The sequence below is a fragment of the Canis aureus genome, chromosome 13 (genome assembly GCF_053574225.1).
Source record: "Canis aureus isolate CA01 chromosome 13, VMU_Caureus_v.1.0, whole genome shotgun sequence".
NCBI lineage: Eukaryota > Metazoa > Chordata > Mammalia > Carnivora > Canidae > Canis > Canis aureus.
This window is the reverse complement of record NC_135623.1, coordinates 13,284,091-13,302,668: the sequence shown is the minus strand read 5'-3', so window position 1 is coordinate 13,302,668 and position 18,578 is coordinate 13,284,091. Positions and strand designations below refer to the sequence as shown.

The 18,578-nt window shown below is 53.8% G+C and overlaps 1 protein-coding gene and 2 long non-coding RNA genes across 4 annotated transcripts in view; 1 reads left to right on the top strand and 2 right to left on the bottom strand.

Annotated features, from left to right (window-relative positions):
• Positions 1-18,578, bottom strand: part of KIAA0319L (KIAA0319 like) — a 99,007-nt gene that overhangs the window by 9,936 nt on the left and 70,493 nt on the right. For both annotated transcript variants that reach the window (XM_077844804.1, XM_077844805.1), the window contains exons 10-20: positions 16,831-17,059; positions 15,167-15,290; positions 14,456-14,588; positions 12,350-12,498; positions 10,793-10,944; positions 10,313-10,451; positions 8,476-8,635; positions 4,306-4,448; positions 3,448-3,570; positions 2,930-3,020; positions 1,038-1,129 (exon numbers count right to left, since the gene is read on the bottom strand). In XM_077844804.1, coding sequence (XP_077700930.1) covers positions 1,038-1,129; positions 2,930-3,020; positions 3,448-3,570; positions 4,306-4,448; positions 8,476-8,635; positions 10,313-10,451; positions 10,793-10,944; positions 12,350-12,498; positions 14,456-14,588; positions 15,167-15,290; positions 16,831-17,059 — 1,535 coding nt within the window. The remainder of the gene's footprint in view (positions 1-1,037; positions 1,130-2,929; positions 3,021-3,447; positions 3,571-4,305; positions 4,449-8,475; positions 8,636-10,312; positions 10,452-10,792; positions 10,945-12,349; positions 12,499-14,455; positions 14,589-15,166; positions 15,291-16,830; positions 17,060-18,578) is intronic.
• LOC144281903 (uncharacterized) lies at positions 214-4,418 on the top strand. Its single transcript, XR_013350289.1, has 4 exons — positions 214-673; positions 1,285-1,421; positions 2,939-3,098; positions 4,148-4,418. It is a non-coding gene; the product is annotated as an uncharacterized LOC144281903 (long non-coding RNA).
• Positions 4,484-6,476, bottom strand: LOC144281904 (uncharacterized). The gene is made up of 2 exons (XR_013350290.1): positions 5,175-6,476; positions 4,484-4,877 (listed from the first exon to the last, which is right to left on the bottom strand). It is a non-coding gene; the product is annotated as an uncharacterized LOC144281904 (long non-coding RNA).

Sequence of the window (18,578 nt, the reverse complement as noted above, 5' to 3'; positions counted from 1 at the left end):
TTTCAAGCCAACGAGGTCACTGTTTCCCGAAGCCGGCAGGCTGGCCAGACCCAGGGTCGCCCCAAGTCCTTGCACCGCCGCGGCTGCTCCGAGGAGGGTGGCCGTGCAGGCTCTCCCCGAGGGCTGCGGGCTGCACTCCCAGCGTCTCCCAGTGTCGGTGGGAGCCTCGCGCTTCCCGGGCACAGGCTGCAGGACGTCTAGGTACCACCCCACGCCCTCCCGGCCCGGCCCCTGGGTGCAGAGCCCACGTTGCCTCTGGGCAGAGCAGGGCCTCGGGCGCTGCTGGGGAGCACCTGTGGGCAGGGCGCCTGTGGGCAGGGTGCTGGGCAACGGCTCCGCCTGGGGTCCTGTCAAAAGGCCAGGGGAGGGGGCCCTGCTGGTCCTGCCCACTCGAGGCCTGATTCTCAGCAGGGAGGCACCGGACACCACCCTACACAGCCACCCTACACGGCCGGCCGCTCTGGAGCCCACAGGCCAGCAGCCCCCCTGCCTGTCTCGGGGCCGCGGGGCCTCCAGGGATGTCAGCAGCCCACACTGCCATCCACCTCATCGTCCGCCCAGAGGACAGACTGGCCAGGCCCAAAGGACCAGGGTGCCAGCCTGAGCACCAGGGGCAGCTGGAAAGGCCGGGAGCCAGGACGAACCGAGCGAACCAACGAGCAGACCCAGAGGGGTGAGGTGGAGTCCCTCAGCAAAGTGGAGGGGCACTGAGAAGGGGGGCCGCTCAGAGCTCACCCAGCAGCTGGCTTCTGCCAGAGACGGGCAGCTCAGCCCCCAGCACGAAACGACCTTCCAGAACAAACAGCTGTTAGCGACACGGGTACCTGGGACGGCAGTGGGTCTCTGCAAGGACAGCGCAGGACTGCGGGGAGACTAGGGACAACGGTGGGTCTCGGCAAGGACCGTGCAGGACTGCAAGGGGACTAGGGACAACGGTGGGTTTCGGCACAGACCGTGCAGGACTGCTGGGGGACCAGGGACAGCGGTCTCCAGGGCACTCAGGAGTGTGGGGCCCCACCTGCACCCGAGGGCCATACCTGCCCGACAGGTGGGCTTCAGCTCCAGGCTCTCCTGGTCCGTGGCGTCCAGGATCTTGTACTTGCTTTTCCTCTTGGGTTTTCCTTTCTGCCTGAAAAACACAACCCCGCCGCTGCTCAAGGGGCTTCAAGTGGGGCTCCGGGATGCGGGGAGCCCGTCAGGGGGGCCGCAGGCTGCAGAGGCCTTGTCCCCTTGTCCCCACGGACACTGCCTAACAGAAGGACGGTTTCCTTCCGTGCTTCTCAGCCAGGAGAAGGTGGCAGCTGTGCCTGTTGTTCAACGGTCCCTCGGCAATTCTGGGAAAGGCAGGAACCCGTGGCCACTGTACCCCGGGCTCAGCTGCCCGCGGTGACAAGGAAGCAGAGATCCATTAGAACGTAAAGGTAACGGAGTGCGGGCACATCCAGCATGCCCCACGAGTGGCGGTACGTGGAGGGAAGATGCTGGGGCGGGGAAACCGCTTTACTCAGCGGCCAGCGGAGCGGACGGCCACCCGTCTGGGGCACTATCTCCCTAGCAGGAGGCCTGGGCTGCTGCTCTGCTAGGACCCGGCGGCGCGGGCCTGGATCTGCTGGGGGATCGGCTGGGGGATCTGCTGACATCCCAGCGGCCGCTGTAACTTCTCTGTCCTCGGCAGCTGGTGTCCAGACGAACCGGTCATGTCATTCCTGTGGTTTTTAAATGCAGCACAGGCATTTCTATATGCATCTCCTGACCTCCCTAAGTGAGGGAGGTTTCAGGTTAAAAAAGCACTTTTTTGGTAAAACTCAGGTGTAAGCCAAACTCTGGGGATGCTTAGCGTCCACATGCCCTCGTGGAGGGCTGGAAGCCTCTAAGCCGTGCGTAGAGCAGCAAGGGAAAGAGGCAACTGGAGTCAGACATGCTCGGTTCTCTGAGGGAACCACCAACCGCTGCTTGGAGGGGGGGAGCGTTAACCAACAGAGCTCTCGGTGGTGGCTCTCTCGGACTGCTGGGAATTTTTAAAAATTCACTTTCTACATTTTATGTGAGGTTAAATCTCTGCTCTGCCACCTATTAGCTGTGTCGGTGGACAGGCGAGGCCATTTTCCCGCGCCTTCCTCCCCTTAGCTGTGAGATGAGAAAAGGTTGACAGGTGCATTTAAAAAAAGATATTTTACCTAAAAAGTGTTATCCTGGTGCTTGGCACACAGTCATGTAGAAATCAAACTTATGTTTAATGGGAATGTATTACGTATTTTTTTCTTTTTTTTGTAGTTTTCATTATTAAGACTAGTGGCAGCCCCGGGGGGGGGGAGGGGGTGGCTCAGCGGTTTAGCGCCACCTTCAGCCCAGGGCATGACCCTGGGGACCCGGAATCGAGTCCTATGTCGGGCTCCCTGCGTGGAGCCTGCTTCTCCCTCTGTCTGTGTCTCTCATGAATAAATAAAATCTTAAAATAAAATAATAATAAGACTAGATGGGAAGGCTCCAACAACAAAACCCCAAAACACTCAATCATGACTGACTAAAGCCTCCAGTTACGTGAAAGTGTGCAGATGCGTGAACCCTACCTAGGAAGGAGGGCAGGACTGAGGATTCACGTGTCAAGTGCAGAGGCAGGTGTGCAGGGTAACATGCCCCTAGAGAAGTGACCCAGCGCACCCCTGGGCCCTCCCGCTCCCACCCTGGCCATGGCCGTGCTTCCCAGGTCGGGAACCGGGGCCCTGACAGCCCTTGGCTGCGGGAGTGCGGCCCAGCCCTCAAGAGTGGGCCACGGTGATGAAGGCCTCCCGACGCCTGCGTGGGGCAGTGCCAGGGAGCCAGGAACCCCAAGACTTCACGCCCTCTGCGCAGAAGGTGCCAGTACCTCCCGAACAGATGAATCCGTGACCCGAAGCTCTAATGGCTTCCCAAGGAGAATCCGTCTTACCTCTTACAGCAACAGATCACCGTCCAGGACAGGGTTCCGAGGGCGACGACAATGACAAAGGAAGCAATGATAACGTACAACACGCTCCACTCTGCCGAAAGAAACCAAGTGGTGAGGGTGGCGAGCGGAGCGGCCAGGAGCGCGGCGTGGGCCGACCCAGCCTTGGCAGGTGGCCTGGCTCCGCGCCCCGACGAGCTGCCCTGGGCAGGGGAGGCCCTGCGGGGGGGGCGGGTGCCGGCTGCAGAGGCAGCCCCAGAGGCCTTGTGGAGGCTGCAGCACGACGCCTCCGAAAGCACAGGGCGCCTGGCGGCCGATCTGACTCGGACTGCGCGCGCAGAGCTCGGACCTAAGCCTGGTTCCTACGAGCCGCTGCCAAACCCGCCCTGAGCCAGCGCAGCGCTGAGGACGGGAAGCACGAGGAAGGCACAGAGTCCCCCACCCCACCCCCCTCGCTCACGGGCCGCGGACCCCCACCACCCGCCTGCCCGACTCCGCTCTGCCCCGCTGGCAGCACTCACCACAGTTGCTGTCTCCGGCCCTCAGCTGCACCTTGATGAAATTCTCCATCCAGAAGGGGTCGCAGACACAGCGCTTGGTGAACGAGTCGCAGTGGCCGTGGTCGGAACAGTTCAGCTGGCACGCTGAAGGCGGCGGGCAGGAGTCAGCGCCCCGGCCCCACCCCAGGCCCCCCGCGGCCCCGGGTCCCCCACCCCAGGCCCCCAGAGGCCCCAGGCCCCCCGCGGCCCCAGGCCCCCCGCCGGCTGGGCAGGACGCCGTCATCTGAGTCATCTGAACCGAGGGCTCACTGCTACTCTGCATGGCCAATTCTTAGTCTTTCAGGCCCCCGGGCCCCTCCTTTGCACCACCACTAAATGCCAAAATAAAATACCCGGGTACATTCCAAAGGAAAGCACTTATATTGCACATGTTCTTGAAATACTTAAGAATAGAGAGTTTTAAGCTAATAATACACGCGTCTTTATGAAAACATTAAGTAGCCAGATGTAGAAGCGGCTCAAGGGTCATAATTTTAAAGTAACAAGGAGTAAAAATGACATTTTGTCAGGTAGGTGCTATGAAGTTTCCTGTGATTTCTACTGCCTTAAAGTCACAGGTTCCGTGACCACTAGTGGAGTCGGCTGCCTGCCTTCCTCATGGCAGGGAACAGTCTCAGAGGTTAGTGACAATAAAGATGTCATTTTCTTCCCCAACTCCCAGGCCTCTGCACCGGGCGGGACTCTCTCGTGATCCTGCTAGTGTAGCCAAGTGCTCGTCTCTGTGTTCCCGAGAACAGGAGGTGAAGCCCGAGGACGCGGGGCCGTGGGGAGCTGTGCGCGCCGGGGAGGCTCCAATCCCAGCTGCCCCCAGGTACTCACTGACGGTATTGATTTCCAGGGCTCTGAATATCAGAAAGTCGGCTTTTTGCTTCTGCAGCTCACTCTTGAGCATCGCCGCCACCTCATGGCCTTTGAAGATCTGGTTGGGAGGCTCGTTTTGAACAAAAAATACCATCTTGGTGCTGCAGAGACATGCGACAGTGACAATGAGCTGGAGCCCTACCAGCAGCGGTTGCCACATTCTCTGAAGGCACCTCCTGTTGTGCCAGAGCCCGTGCTAAGGACGGGGCCGTGCTCTCCCCGCAGGCCAGTGACAACGGTGTTCTCAGGGTCATCGCCATTCTACAGAGGACAGCACGGGCTCAGGGGGGTTAAGTAACTTGCCCAGGGTCACACAGTTAATTACGGCAGAGCCAAATCCCAGCCCCGACAGGTCCAACTCCAAAACCTATGCTCTCAGAAATGCTCTAAGCTGCCCCAGCTCACGAGAGGGGCCGTTCCAACCAGCACCCCGAGGTCAGGAAACCGGGACTTCGTTACAAGCACATCTCTGCCGTCAGCCTCTGACAGCTAAGAGCGGTGTGCTGCCATCGGGTGTGTGTCTAGGTCACCTGTAAGACAAACCACAACGCTCTGGAAATTGTGTACTGTCAGGCAGCATCAGAGTGTCACCCGGGGGGGCTGCCCGGCTGGCTCAGTGGGTGAACGTCTGCCTTCAGCTCAGGTCACGGCCACGTCTGGCATCAGGATCCCTGCTCCGGGGCAGGGTGGGTGGTCTGCTTCTCCCTCTCCCCAGCCCCTCCCCTGGCTCGGGTTCTCTCTCACTTGCTCTCTCTCTTAAATACATAAAATCTTAAAAAACACAAAAGGCATTATCCATGGATCAGAACAGCCGAATGATCATTCACGTGACAGCAACAAGGAGGACCTGACCCAGTGGGGTGGCTGGTGCGAGGTTACGCTGCCCCGTGTCCAGATTTGCTCTGCTTTCTGTCCATTTCTGTCCAAGGCAGACCATGTCTGACCACACGTTTACGTGGGCACGGTCTGTTCTCTATGCCTTGGCCCGCATTTGGGGGAGCCCACTGGACTCCACATCAGCCTCCCTGCCAGACCTCTGCCGTCAGTGGGTCACACGGGCTGTAGGTGTGTCCCAGACACGGCCCCGTTGGCACGCAGAGGAGCTAGCTGGGACCTAGAGGCGCTAGATCAGCTGCTTCCAGGATAAGCAGCCTCACCTGTTTATCCCAAAGCGTTACCTCCTCCGTGTGGCACCACAGAAGGCTTACTAAAAGTTCACTGCACAGTGAGACCAACAGTGGGGGATCACAAACCCAGAATCAAGAAACAAACTTTGCATTAAAGGTCTGTGGCCCATTTCTCATGAATTCTGCCCAGTTACCTAATCCACGCTGACAGTTTCGATTCCCACACGCCAGCGGCCCTCGCATCTCCACCTCCTTTCCCCTGGTCTCTCCTGAACCACCACGTGTCCTGCAACCGCTTGCTACGATGCCCACCACCGCCACCCCCCCCCGACCTCCCACGGTCTCCTCCAACCCAGCGGGTCCAAAAAACTTGAAGTAAGCACATCTGAGCCCTCTCCCTGTGGCAGGACAGGCAGCATCCTCCTGTCTGGGGCTCGGTAACAGGCCTATAAGAGGGCACCAGCGTTTTCCCAGGAGGCAGGCCCAGCTCGCGAGCTAAGGCGCGGGGAGGGGCTGGAGGTCCAGGTCAGTCCCCCGGCAGCGCCGTGCTCAGCCTCGTGCACCTTCCCGTCGTCAGTCTCCCTCTAAGCCCATCCTCCTCCGAACTCTTCCACAAGGCCACAGCCCGAGCCAGGAACCCAGCGCCACGGTGACGCTTTTCTCTCGCAGGTACAGCGCGGGCACGTGTGCCAGCGGTTCGTCCCGTGCCACTTCCCACAGCGCCCCCAGTAACGACTCCGCGGGGCTTCTGCCCCGACCCCCGGCAGCTGCGTCGGTCCAAGCAGCCACTCGCCCCATTCCCACGCCCAGGCCGCCAGCATAGCTTAAATACAAAGTCCTAATCATCCTGCTCGGACCCATGAACCCCACCGAGAGCTTTGGGACTTCCGGTGGCCAGACCTCACCACAGACCCACTGAGCCCTAACCTCTGGGGGCGAGGCTCCGGGAACAGCACACTCCCGAAAGCTCCGGGGCTCCACGCCGTCATCTCCTGTCTCTAACCTTGGTGTCATCTCCTGTCTCTAACCTTGGCCGAGGCCCCAGATGGCTCAAAGCCGACACCCTCTTATGGAGCTGCCTTGCCCAGCCTGGACTTTCATCGGCTGCCTGCCTCACTCTCACGTCCTCAAAGCAGATGGTCTTGCCTCCAGTTTCAGAGACAAAACCCAGAACCAGTGCCAGTGCTCCCGAACGGGCGCCGCCCCGTCTCCCTCTAAGATGCCTCCACAGCAGCACGTCTTGCCCCTTCCTCCCATCTCCCGCTCCGCCTGCAGCAAGGCGCCCAGGCCGGCACCCAGGGCCCACCCCCGCCACCACCTTCTACTCCTCCTCTGCCCTTCCCTCGGTCTATAAAGGTGCTCAAGCATTTCCTGTCTTTAAAGGGGGTTCTTTCCATCCCCCACCTTATTTTCGGCACCAAGCTCTGCTGTATGGCCACCTCTCTGTCCCCCAACCATGACGTGCATCTGCACTCTACCCCCAACGTCCTATGGTTCTGATGATCCACTAACTACAAAGCCAAAGCCTGTTTTATGTCCTCACACTCTCCCTGGGTGGCAGCTCCACCTGCCAGCCATCCCTTAGCTTCCAGCAGACCCCTCCCACCTGCTTTTCTGTTCCTGGCTCTCCTGGCCTTGTCGCCTCCGTCACACTGGGCTTCTTCCGAGCGCTGGACGCTCACCCTGGTGTGCCTCATCCGTCCTCGTGGCTTTGATTCCTACCTGTATGCAGTGGCCCTTCCTCCCACCCCAAGTTCTAGCCCACACGTGCCACTGTCTGATGAAACCTCTCCCCAGGTATGCCAGGAGACACCCTAAATCCAACAGTCAAAACTCAACTCATCACCTTTTCCTTGGAACCCGTTCCCTCTGTATCCCCAACCTCACTTACTGGCATCCACCACTGGTCCAGGCACCCAAACCTAAAGCCTTGTGTTTGGTGCCTCATTCACCTTCATTCCCAAAGGATCGCCAAGTCTTTCTGATTTACCTCTGTTCGTTCCATTGCCACTCCCTTAACTTGGGTTTTATTACCTTTTTACTAGAACAGTTCTAGGCTCCCCAGCCTTCTGTCTCTCCCTATTTTGGTTTAGCCTCCACACTACTGGTCTCCCAATAAAACAAAACAAAACAAAACAAAATTTCCTTGCTTCAAAACCAAAACAAGGGGCGCCTGGGCGGCTCAGTCGGCGAAGTGTCTGCCTTTGGCTCGGTTCATGATCTGGGGTCCTGGGATCAAGCCCCGCCCGCATCAGGCTCCTTGCTCAGTGGGGAGCTTGCTCCCCCCCTCTCCCTCTGCGCCCCCACCCCTGCTTGTGCTCCCCCCCCAAATAAAATCTTTAAAGAAAAACAGAAACAAAACAGAAGCTTCATACATATAAAACAACCTAACGAGTCCTCCGCTTCCCAAACTATTAAGACTAAACTCCTTGGCCTGCTTTTGACTGTTGTCCATTTACACGGCCAGTCTTCTCTCCCGCCATGTCCTGGGGCCTAGTGAGTGCTCTGAGCCAAACAACTTCTTCCAGAGGAAAGTGTACTTCCGTATCACAGGACCATGGCTCATGCTATTCCCCAGTTGTGAGTTCCGTCCTAGTCTTTCTAAGCTTGCTCAGCGAGACATCTCTGGACCACATCCTGTCCCAACTCTGACAGAACTAACTGGCCTTGGCCCTGCGTCCCCATGATGCCACACAGTCTGTCAAATTCCTCCTGTACTGATGTTCTATGTTGATCCTGAGTGTCTTCCCTACTAGACGAGGGCCTTCGAACATAATGGACCTCTCCTGCCCTTGCACCCTGGTACCCTGCTGCAATATCTAGCGCGGAGTATGCGACCTGTGCTAGAAGAGAAGAGTTCATGAAAGAAATGGAAACCATGAGTAGGTCTGGGTCAGAGAGCGCACCTCTCTCCATCTACCCACACTATTTCTCAGCTCAATCAAGAAGCCCAGGGGGCCCCTCGTCTCTCCTTTACTCCCCCCGTTCATTGCCCAGCTACCTCTGCTCCGTGTACGGCTGAATCTTTTGCACAATGATGTCGGAATCCAGCACCCCCAGGAGGACCCCAATCTGGCGGATGAACATCCCCTTCAGCCTCTCAGTTAGCTGACTGACGTTGACATCCAAGATGATCTCCACCAGGTTGTTTTTCCTGGGATCTGGAAAGCATGTGGATCAGTCACGGTTTTGGAAGTAGGAGAGTTAACACAGAGCTGCCACTGTGCATCTGTTCTGGCCTGGAGAGAAAGCAGTGGCTGCACTCAGGGGTGCAACCGACCGCCTTCAGAGGAGCAGGGCCTGCCCGACGTGCACTGCCGCTGCTGCGATCTGGGGCTGGCACAAGGAGCTCCCTACCAGCCTGTGGATCAGGCCGTAGCAGAGACACGAGGGGTTTGGTGAAGGGGGTGGGGAAGGAGGACACTTCCAGGTCTGCTCCTAAAGCTTCTGTCCTGGGGCGCCTGCGTGGCTCAGCTGGTTAAGCATCTGACTCTTGGTTTCGGCTCAGGTCAGGATCTCAGGGGTCATGTTCTCAAGTCCTGAATTGGGCTCCCCACTCATCGGGGAGTCTGCTTAAAGGTTCTCTCCCTCTGCCCTTCCCCCCACTCATGCGTGCACGCGCACTCTCTCTCTCAAATAAAATCTTTAACAATAACAATAATAATAAAAGCTTCTGCCCAGGTGGCTCACCGAGCTCTCCAGGACGAGAGGGGTATCTACAACCTATCCTGACCCATGCAGGATTTTCAGCGACTTGCTGTGCTTTGTCTACAACAACGGGGAAGAAAATGTCCACCTGAACAATCTTACTGATAATGGAAATGCACCAGCCCTTCAGGTTTGAGGACAGTAAACGCACAAAAAAATCCAAGTGGTCAAGAAACGAGGGCTTCCTTAGAGCAACAGCGAGCTGCATGGTGTCCTCACAACTCTAGGACTCGGAGACCACTGTCCTTCATTTCTATTTGTGTCCTAGAGACCGCTCTGCACTTGGAAGTTAAACGTGATTATTCAGAATACCTTATTCCCATAATTGGATGCACCATTTGCCTGTTCTGATGCATCATTTGCATAATTAGCAGACTATCTGTGATCTGATTTTAAACACAGAAGAAGCTGTATAGTGTCTTGGCTGTTGTCCTTCATAGAGGTAGGACAAGGACTGGAAGGCCTGCCAAGATCCCTTCCCCTCTACAGTTAATACCTTCTCATCAGAGGCCTGGGAACTTATAAAGCTCTGCCCCACCCCACGCTCATTGCTTCCCTACCACCAAATTAGCCAAATAAAATAAAGCAAAATAAAAACACGGTTCTATTTAAGAAAGAAATTTTACTTCTGCAAATCTGAAAAATGTAAAGGACAGCAGTTACTTTACCTTCCCTGGGTTGTCAGATAAAGCCTGAGGCTCAACTTATAAAAATAAATTGTTTTCTACAGCTGGGTGCTGATGAGGCATCATGACTCCAGTTATACCTGTGCTCAGATTCCTAAAGCACCCAGAGCCCTCTCTCATCCATCGCATGTAGAGGAGGGAGCGCTGGACTAGGGGCCTGAAGGCCTGGCTCTGACACAACTGCTGTGTGACGCTGAGCAAGCCCTGCCCTCTCTGAGTTTCAGTTTCTCCATCTGAGATGAGTGGGGGGGTCCATACTCCTCGAGGGGAGGAGGGATACTGCTGGAACAGACTGTCTGAGGATTTTTCAGCTTGGGGTCTCTAGAGTGTTTAGAAGCTAGCTTTGCCACCTGTCTCTGTCCTCACTGGAGAGGGGCCCCAGGACTAAGGTCCTGTTGGGCTGGGCCAGCACTCCCACGCAGTCCCAGGGCTAGGTGAACTCACCAGGCTTCACCTCCACAGTGGTCCGATCCATGTCACTCTCCCCCTTCGCATCAGTCACATGCAGGTGAAATGTGTAGGTGCCCTCAACCAGGTTGGAAAGAAAGAGGATCGGGTGGTGGTCAGAGTGATTTAGCACCTCCTGTGGGGTTGAACGACATGGCGACGTTGCAAAACCACACTTCTTTTATGGGCTCAGGTGCTGCTTCTGCTATAACTAAGCCCCCTCGGGGGAACTGCTTTGTGACAGCTCTGCAGCCCACAGCTCCAAGATTAGGGCAGAAGAGCACATTCTGTGCCACGCTAGCATGCAGAGCGACCCTAGGCAGGGTCCCTGGATTCGGGTTCCCCGGGGTTCAGAGGGCAATCCAGGTTTGACACAAGAGACCCTTTGGTTAAAACGGATCCCGGAATGTTTGGCTCGGCCTCCTCTCGCCATCTCATCATCCCGACCCTGTGCAGCTCCCCAGGTCCTGCACTTACCCCTGCTGCTGGGCTGCCCTCATCTCGGGTCCAGAGGTAGCTGACTATTCCCTTGTCATCTGAGGACTTGGAGCCGTCCAGCTCTGCTGTGTCCGTGGGCAAGGTAATCACCACGTTCCCAGTTATCTTGGCTATAGGTGGTTTGTTCATTTCTAAAAAGAGACATCAGTGAAATAACAGAAAAGAAAGAATGCTTCCTCATGATGCTTATGGGGAGATGAACATCAAAAGCATCCTAAACACAGGACTGTTTAGGCGCCTCGCCACGCCAGCACTGAAAAGCCTAGTGGCTTTTTTTTTTTTTTTTTAAAAAACAATAAGCCAACTTTTAATTAGGAGTTAGGACCCAGTGAAGACCAGCCTTGGTTCCGCCCTGTCCATGCTAAACACAACCCGGCCCGGACTGGGGAGCCCAACACTAGCAGTGCAGACGGGAAACCCCCAGGGCCATAGGTCCTCAGGTGCCAGTCCCACCCAGAGAAATGCTCCTCCGACACCATCCAGCAGTGGCAGCAGCTTCTCCTGGGTCCTCCTAGCAGCCTCCCCGGAAGCATTCCACGTCTCTGCCTGGGAAGCACGTGACTGGAGACAGAGACCCCAACTGGACTAAAGCCTTATTAGACTTTAGGTTTCAGGCAGCTGATACCACAAATTCTATTCAAAATAAGGCCCAAGGGATGCCTGCGTGGCTCAGTGGTTGAGCATCTGCCTTTGGCCCAGGGCGTGATCTTGGAGACCCAGGATCGAGTCCCACATCGGGCTCCCTGCATGGAGCCTGCTTCTCCCTCTGCCTGTGTCTCTGCCCCTCTCTCTCTCTGTCTTTCATGAATAAATAAATAAAACCTTTAAAAAACAAAACAAAAGCCAAAATAGGGCCCAGAATGTTATTTTCTCAACATCTTTTATTCCTTCCTTAATACTCTAATAGAGAAAAAGGAAATAGGAGATCTCTTCTGGGCTCCACCTGCAGCTTTGTTTACTCAGGTGTGCAACCTCCATCCACTGAGCACGGGATACCTTAGCCGGAGGTCACCTGCGCACCTCCCATCAGCTCACAGCCTCTCCGCAGGCCACGGCCTGCCCAAGCCTGCAGCCTGCACACCGTAGCAAGCCCATCAACTCCAGCCTCACGCTGGCAGCAGCAGGCTCCCCAAAGAGCACAGGAAGCTATGGCACAGGACAGTCATTCTAAGGCCTGACAGCAGGTGTCACTGCACCAGCGGGAGAGCCACAGAAACCCCAAGGCTTAGCAGCAGAGACAACATAAAGATGCAAAGGAAAAAACCAAATTCTTTCCCTATTCAACTGAGAAGGAAGGTGGGAGGGGGACAGACAGACAAGAAGTTAAAATTCACCTTGCAGTCATCCCGATTAAAGGTTGTTTCAGAAAAGCACGTAGCAAAAAAAAAAAAAAAAAAAAAAAAGAAAAGCACGTAGCAGCTGCCCCCCCCCCCCCCCCCCGCCCCAGTCTCTGATCAATCGCTGCAGCCAAAAAGAGCTGCCCGATTCCTCAGGTATCTGCCCCAGAGCCTGTGCCAACCCAAAGCAGGGAGGTACCTTCTTTGACAATGACATTCACAGAACTCTGGCTTTGCAGGTTCCTCTCATCTTTGACCGTCAAGGTGAACACGTAGGTTCCTACTTGGAGCCCTGTCACCGTGGCGACACTGCTGTTCGCATTCTCGAGCTGCACGCCATCAGGTCCCCTGGACAAAGACAGAAGCCAGAGGATGGAGCGCTACCTGTCTGCGGCTCTCCGTCCCTGACTCAGCAGGAGCAGACATTTACGGCCTCAGCTGAGACACGAACTACTGTTTCCCAGACCTTGAGAGGGCACATTTAAAAATATTCCATTTGGAAAGTGTCGTTTGGCCCCAAAATATAGGCTACCCCGCTGATCAGAAAATTCCATTCACGAGCTTTCAAACATGTCTAGCTTTATCCTATGACTTTCTAGAACGTTCAAACTCTTTGCTGTTCCAGTTCGTAAAAGGAAGAAAGTGCTCTGAGTAGGTCTCCGATCAAAAGAAGGGTTTCAGAGTGATGTTTCTGAAAAGCATTTCTGGCCCAGTAGTTGGCTCAGCTCTTGCCAGCAAAGAAGCAAGATGCGTTTCTTAATCACATGCCAAACTCCCTCCTACTGAAAAGTCAAGGAAAGGAAATGGGCCAAGGCTGCAGAGGAACTGTCAGCAAAACCATCCTCTTCTTAGCAGCTCTAAAGCCAAGCTCCCTGCAGCTCCTGGACAGGGGTCACACAGGACCCTGCACACCTGGCAACCCTCCTCCTCCTCTGTGGCCTCACGCAGGGGCCTGTGGCCGGGGAGTGAGCTCTGTGCCAACATCCAGGCACAGCTCTGCACATACCACAGAGCCCTTCTGTTCAGGGTGAACACCCCAGAGCTTTCCTGAAATTACAGGATGACCAGAGGTGCCTGGGTGGCTCAGTCAGTTGAGCGTCTGCCTTTGGCTCAGGTCATGATCCCAGGTTCTCCGGGATCGAGTCCCTCATCGGGCTCCCTGCTCAGGGCGCAGTCTGCTTCTCCCTCTCCCTCTGTGCTCCTCCCCTTGCTTGCACGCTGTCTGTCTCTCTCTCTCAAATAAATAAATAAAACCTTTAAAAAAATTACAGGATAACCAGAGAAATCTGCAATCTTCCCGGTTTTGCTCTGTTTTGCTGTTTAAACATGTAACCTCTGGCCCTAGTCATCCCTCCTGAAACAAATTCTCCCCCAAGAAGTTACACCAAGCAAAGAGGCACTGGTAAAACTCTTTCTGCTGTAGGCACTGGTAAAACTCAGCTGACGGCTTATCTCCTGTGTCTTCAGCAAAGAGTCATGATTCAAACACCGGGCTGAGGAAGACTCAGTTCTCCACCAGAGACAAGAGCCAAGGAAAATAATTTCTAGAATCCAACTCACCAATCGTGAATCACGTGGTTCCTATAGTGGAATTATAGCCCCTTCCCACCCATTTCTAATGCCCTAGTCAAAAATGAAAACAAAACAAAAAGCTCAGGCTGTCCTATGGTTGGTCCCTTTGGAAACCAAGAATGCTTTTAACTCTCCCTTGGAATTCTTTTGCTTCCTGTGGGATCCTGCACACAACCTGAGCTCTATTTGTTACGGTTTAGAGGAGCTGAAACAAACTGTGAGAACCAGAAATGGTTCGATTAGATAATTCCAGTTTAATTAGTATTATTTTGGTGAGTGCCTTCGGCTTCTCACTACCGTAACTGGTAAACGGTGTCTTTAAGGAAACAATGACAGAGCAATGCTCTCATTGTGCAGATGACCCTTCGATTCCCGGTACCAGTGCTATGCCCTTCCCACTCCCAGCCTCACCCAGGTAATCTGGAGCACCAGTATTTTTCTGCTCCATTACCCCTTCCATTCTGCGTCTCAAGTGTAATTAAACTATGCGTTTCGGCAGATGGATCATACCTGTGAGAGCACCGGGACCACAGAGTACTAACTGGAGACTAGCTGATGACAAGCATTCCTTTTTTCTTACAATTATTTTATGTCAGTTCCTTAGAATTGAAGTTTAGGATTGTTACCGTTTCTTTCTCTGTCACCCCTCCTGGGATAAGCCCGTAAGAGCCAGTGCCACCTTGCTTTCAAAGGTCTGGGGTTGTATTAATAAGGCTTTTGCGTCAACACTCACTGTGTTTTCTCCCAGAGATAGGAGATAATTTTCTGATCATCAGAGCTTTTGCTGCCATCCAGCGTGGTGCTGTCCACAGGAAGGGTCAGCTCTTTATCAGGGCCTGCATCTGCCTGTGGAGGCTTGTTGTTTTCTAGAAGACAGAGACACAGAGATCAAAAGCAGGCAGTTGAGCTGGGAAAGGAGAGGAACTAACCGGGACATATGTTCTGGAAGACATGAGAACACTGCCTCTCTGCCCACAGAACTATCAGATACTGTGGATCAGGGAGCTCACGATGAAGAACTTCAGAGTGAAAGCCTCTCATTAGACCACTGCAGAATACGATGGAGGTGAGATGCCACGTCAGTTTGAGATGTGATGCTACAGGTGTTCAAAAGAGAGGGTCTGAGTGATAAGGGTTTTCTTGCAGACGAGGGCTTTCACCTTAAAGGCTAGGGTAGGATTTGGGATAACAAACTCTTATCTGCTAGGTCCCCTCAAAGCTGCAATAACCAGCCCCAGGCAAGGCCACAAGCTGAGGCCGTCAAGTCCTCTCCCTCTCTCTAGCTCTGAGGAAAGCGCTCAGAGTGGACAACCAAAGGTGCCAGGGGCCCTGTGGCCTGCTGCCTCCTACCCTGCCGTCGTATAGATCAGAACCAAAACCCTCTTCTCCCCCATGGTTCAAGGGGCCAGCCAGCAGAAGAACGTGCACGAAAGGCTGAACTCACCGGGCTGCACAATAACAGTCACTTGGGCGGTGGCCTGCTGTCCTATTGTGTCGGTCACTGTGAGCTGGTACGTGTAGTCTCCTTCTTGCATGGCAGACAGCTGCAGGGTTGGTGTTCGAACACCCTGGATGCATAAACACAGACAAGTGGAAAAGGAGACTCCCAGAATCACGTCACACAAGTCCTACTCTGGTCTAAACGATGCACCTCATTTTCTAAACCTAGTAAGTGTGGAATCCGGCACTGTGGGACATCCTGTAAAAAGTAAAAGGTTCCCCCTTCAAGGGAACAACCTGCCCTGACAGCAGCAGTTTCAATAAAGTCAGAGCTCTCACAAGGGAGAGGAGTACAGGAAAGTGTGCGGAGATAACCAAGATCGGTCTTTATGATCCCAGCCAGCAAGAGCGCCATGAGTGTTTAATAAAATAACCCTTTTAAAACCATGTTCTTCCTGCTGAGACCATTCAGCAATCTTAACAAAGCTGCCCGGGTAACACAAGGCAGCAACTCAAAATGCTAGGTGACGCCATGCTGTCCCCTTGCAGGTTTCTGCAGATTCTGTAGCAGCAGAGAAACCGATCATAATATCTAAACAAAAAGCCAGGTGAAATGTGAGCTCTAAGTCATGCCTCCAATTTGGAAACAAAGAGTGTCAGAGGAACATTATACACAATTCAGGGCAAGCTTCCAAGGCAGGAGCTTCCTCTAGAACCGTAGGCAAAACCTGGCAGCCTCTGGGCTGAATCTACCTTGTAGGTATTTTGTTTGGCCTGCAGTATCTTAAAAGTTAGAAATTTTCTTTTTTTTGAAAATTTTATTTTTAAGTTATCTCTACACCCAACATGAGGCTCAAACTCACATGCTCCACTGACTGAGCCAGCCAGGTGCCCTCCCAAATGGAATATTTTCATACACAGGTCTAGATTTCTGTTTTTTTCTTGAGAAGTTGGCCTAGCTAGGAATCCTGGGACCATATTTCCATGTGGCAATGACTAGCTGACCCGAGGCGCAGCTGACCCTTCAGTCAGGGGCTGTTGTCTGGTTTGTCATAGGCAGTTTCATTTACTTACCTGCCTGGTGACACATCTAGTCTCTTCCTAAGTATCTCCAGACAGAAGATGCTCACCATCTAGCCAGGTGGGCTACAACTCCCCATTTGTCGGAGAGCTCATTAAGATCTGCACCTTTGCATTATGATCTCAGGATCAGGAGATCGAGCCTGTGTCAGGCTCCGTGCTGAGCGTGGAGCCTGCTTGAGATGCTCGCTCGCTCTCTCTCTCCCTCTGCCCTTCCTTCCCACTCTCCTCACACCCTACTCACACACATGCTCTTTCTCAGGGTCGGGGGGAGACCTGCACCCAAAAGACTTCAGTGTAGTCTGGCTTCAGTGTAGTCTGACTCTCTGGAACCATTCTAGAATAGTCCCCGTTTCTCATCTAGTCTTTTCCTCTAATATCAAACATTAAAGACAAAGGTTTTGGTAATGTGTTCATTAAAGGCCCCTTAAATGTTCTAGATTTTTTTTTTAAATTCCAATGTTCAATGTTCTATATAAATGCAACTTGGGTGATTAAAATGGAGTAAAAAGTCAGCCTTGGAAGGGTAACTAATCCAGCCGCTTGAACTCCCCTGGGCAAGAAAAGACAGAAGCCATTCCCTCTTACCTGCATCTCCACCACCTTCCCCTTGCTGCTTGGGCTGAGTGACCACTCATAGCTGGTGATACCATGATCATCAGTGCTCTGGTTCCCGAACAGGGTGATGGAGTTCTGGGGCAAGGTGATCACTTGGTTGGGGCCCGCATTGGCCACAGGGGGATAATCCACGGCTTTGTTCACTGTCAGGCTTGCAGTGGTAGAGCTGGTTGCTCCATCAGAGTCAACTACAGTCAAGCTAGCAGGGCAGAGAGAGGAGTGCAATCAGGGATTTGCTCCAGGAGGAGAAACCAATCTGAGAGGACTGAAATCAAGGCTAAGAAATACCAAGGCAGCAGGGGACCAAATGGTAACCAACTCTTTACCCATTCTTCCTGGGAAGGCCGAACACTACTACATCGCACCCTGACTGAGTGCCAGGCACTGTTCCAGGTGCTTTTTATCTCATTATACCCTCACAACAGCTCTAGAAAGTACGATCCTAATTTTATGCCATACATGTCTGAGGAGACCGAGGTACGGGGAGGTAACTTGCCCAAGTTTGAAAGTAGTGGGGTCAGAATCTGAATCCAGGCCATTTGTCACCAGTGCCGTTTTGCTCTACCACCTGCCACGTCTGTGTGCTGGGACCTTCACAAGCACCGTGTGATCTGGCCCTCACAACAATCGTATAAAGTAGGCATCCTCCATCTCACCGTACAGGAAGCTGAGAGGCTGCGTAACCTGCCCGGGGCTACATGGTGAGCCAAGATGCAGCCCCAGTTCTCCAGCTCCACAGCCCAGAAACCAAGGTTTGAGCATAGGTATTCCCTGGCCCCTAAGGCTGTGGGGCTCAAAGGCGCCACCCTAAACAGCAAGCTCTGACTGCGGCTCACTCTCCTCCTGCCATCCTGCTTCAGCCATGCACACACTGCAAGAAGGGCGGCCTGGGCAGACAGCCTCTGGGCTGGACCAGTACGGCTGGCTCCGGTAAGACAGGAGCCCAAGATGCAAATGAATTCTCCTACGCAACAGCCCCACAGTTGGTGCCAGTGTGAAACAGGATTTGCAAGAGGAAAAAAAAATGTTCATTTATAAGAGCAATCTTTTACCTAAATGATGCCTTCCAGCTGAACAGCCTAAAGCTTCTCTTGCCACCTCAAAATGTGAGCATAAGCAAGCAAGGAGGTTTGGGTTCCTTCCATTTTGCTGACAGAAAGAGGAAAAGCATAGAAAAGACATGTCGTTTGTGTAAATCTCACCACCAGCCACAGACAGAGCCAGACATCTGTGTGGTTGTATCCCACAGTCTCACCTTTTACCTAGGGCCTGACGGGGATTTTTGGTATTTTAGCCTTTAGGAAAAGAGCACAAACACGGCAGGCACACGGACGTGTGCAAATCGGCAAACATCTGAAGAAGAAAAAATCCACAGAAGTTCTCTTTTTTCCAGTTCCCCTGTTGTTTTCTGTTGTTTTTTAACATATCCTATTTGTCTCCTATTTCAGAGCAAAAGCAAGTTACAGACAAATGGCAAGATGGCAGCTGCCCATTTACTCTTTCTCCTCCAACAGTCCTGGGCTTGCCTGCAAGGACCCTGGATGCGATAGCAACTGACCACGTGGCCGGGGAAAGAGGCCACTGCCATGTCAAAGGAGGAAATGAGGAAAGGTAAGTGGAACCAAACAGACTGGATCTTATCGCTAATCAAACCCAATCCCATCATTTCATAGATTGAAATGGACAGGAAAAAAGAATCACCCGCCAGTACCGCACCC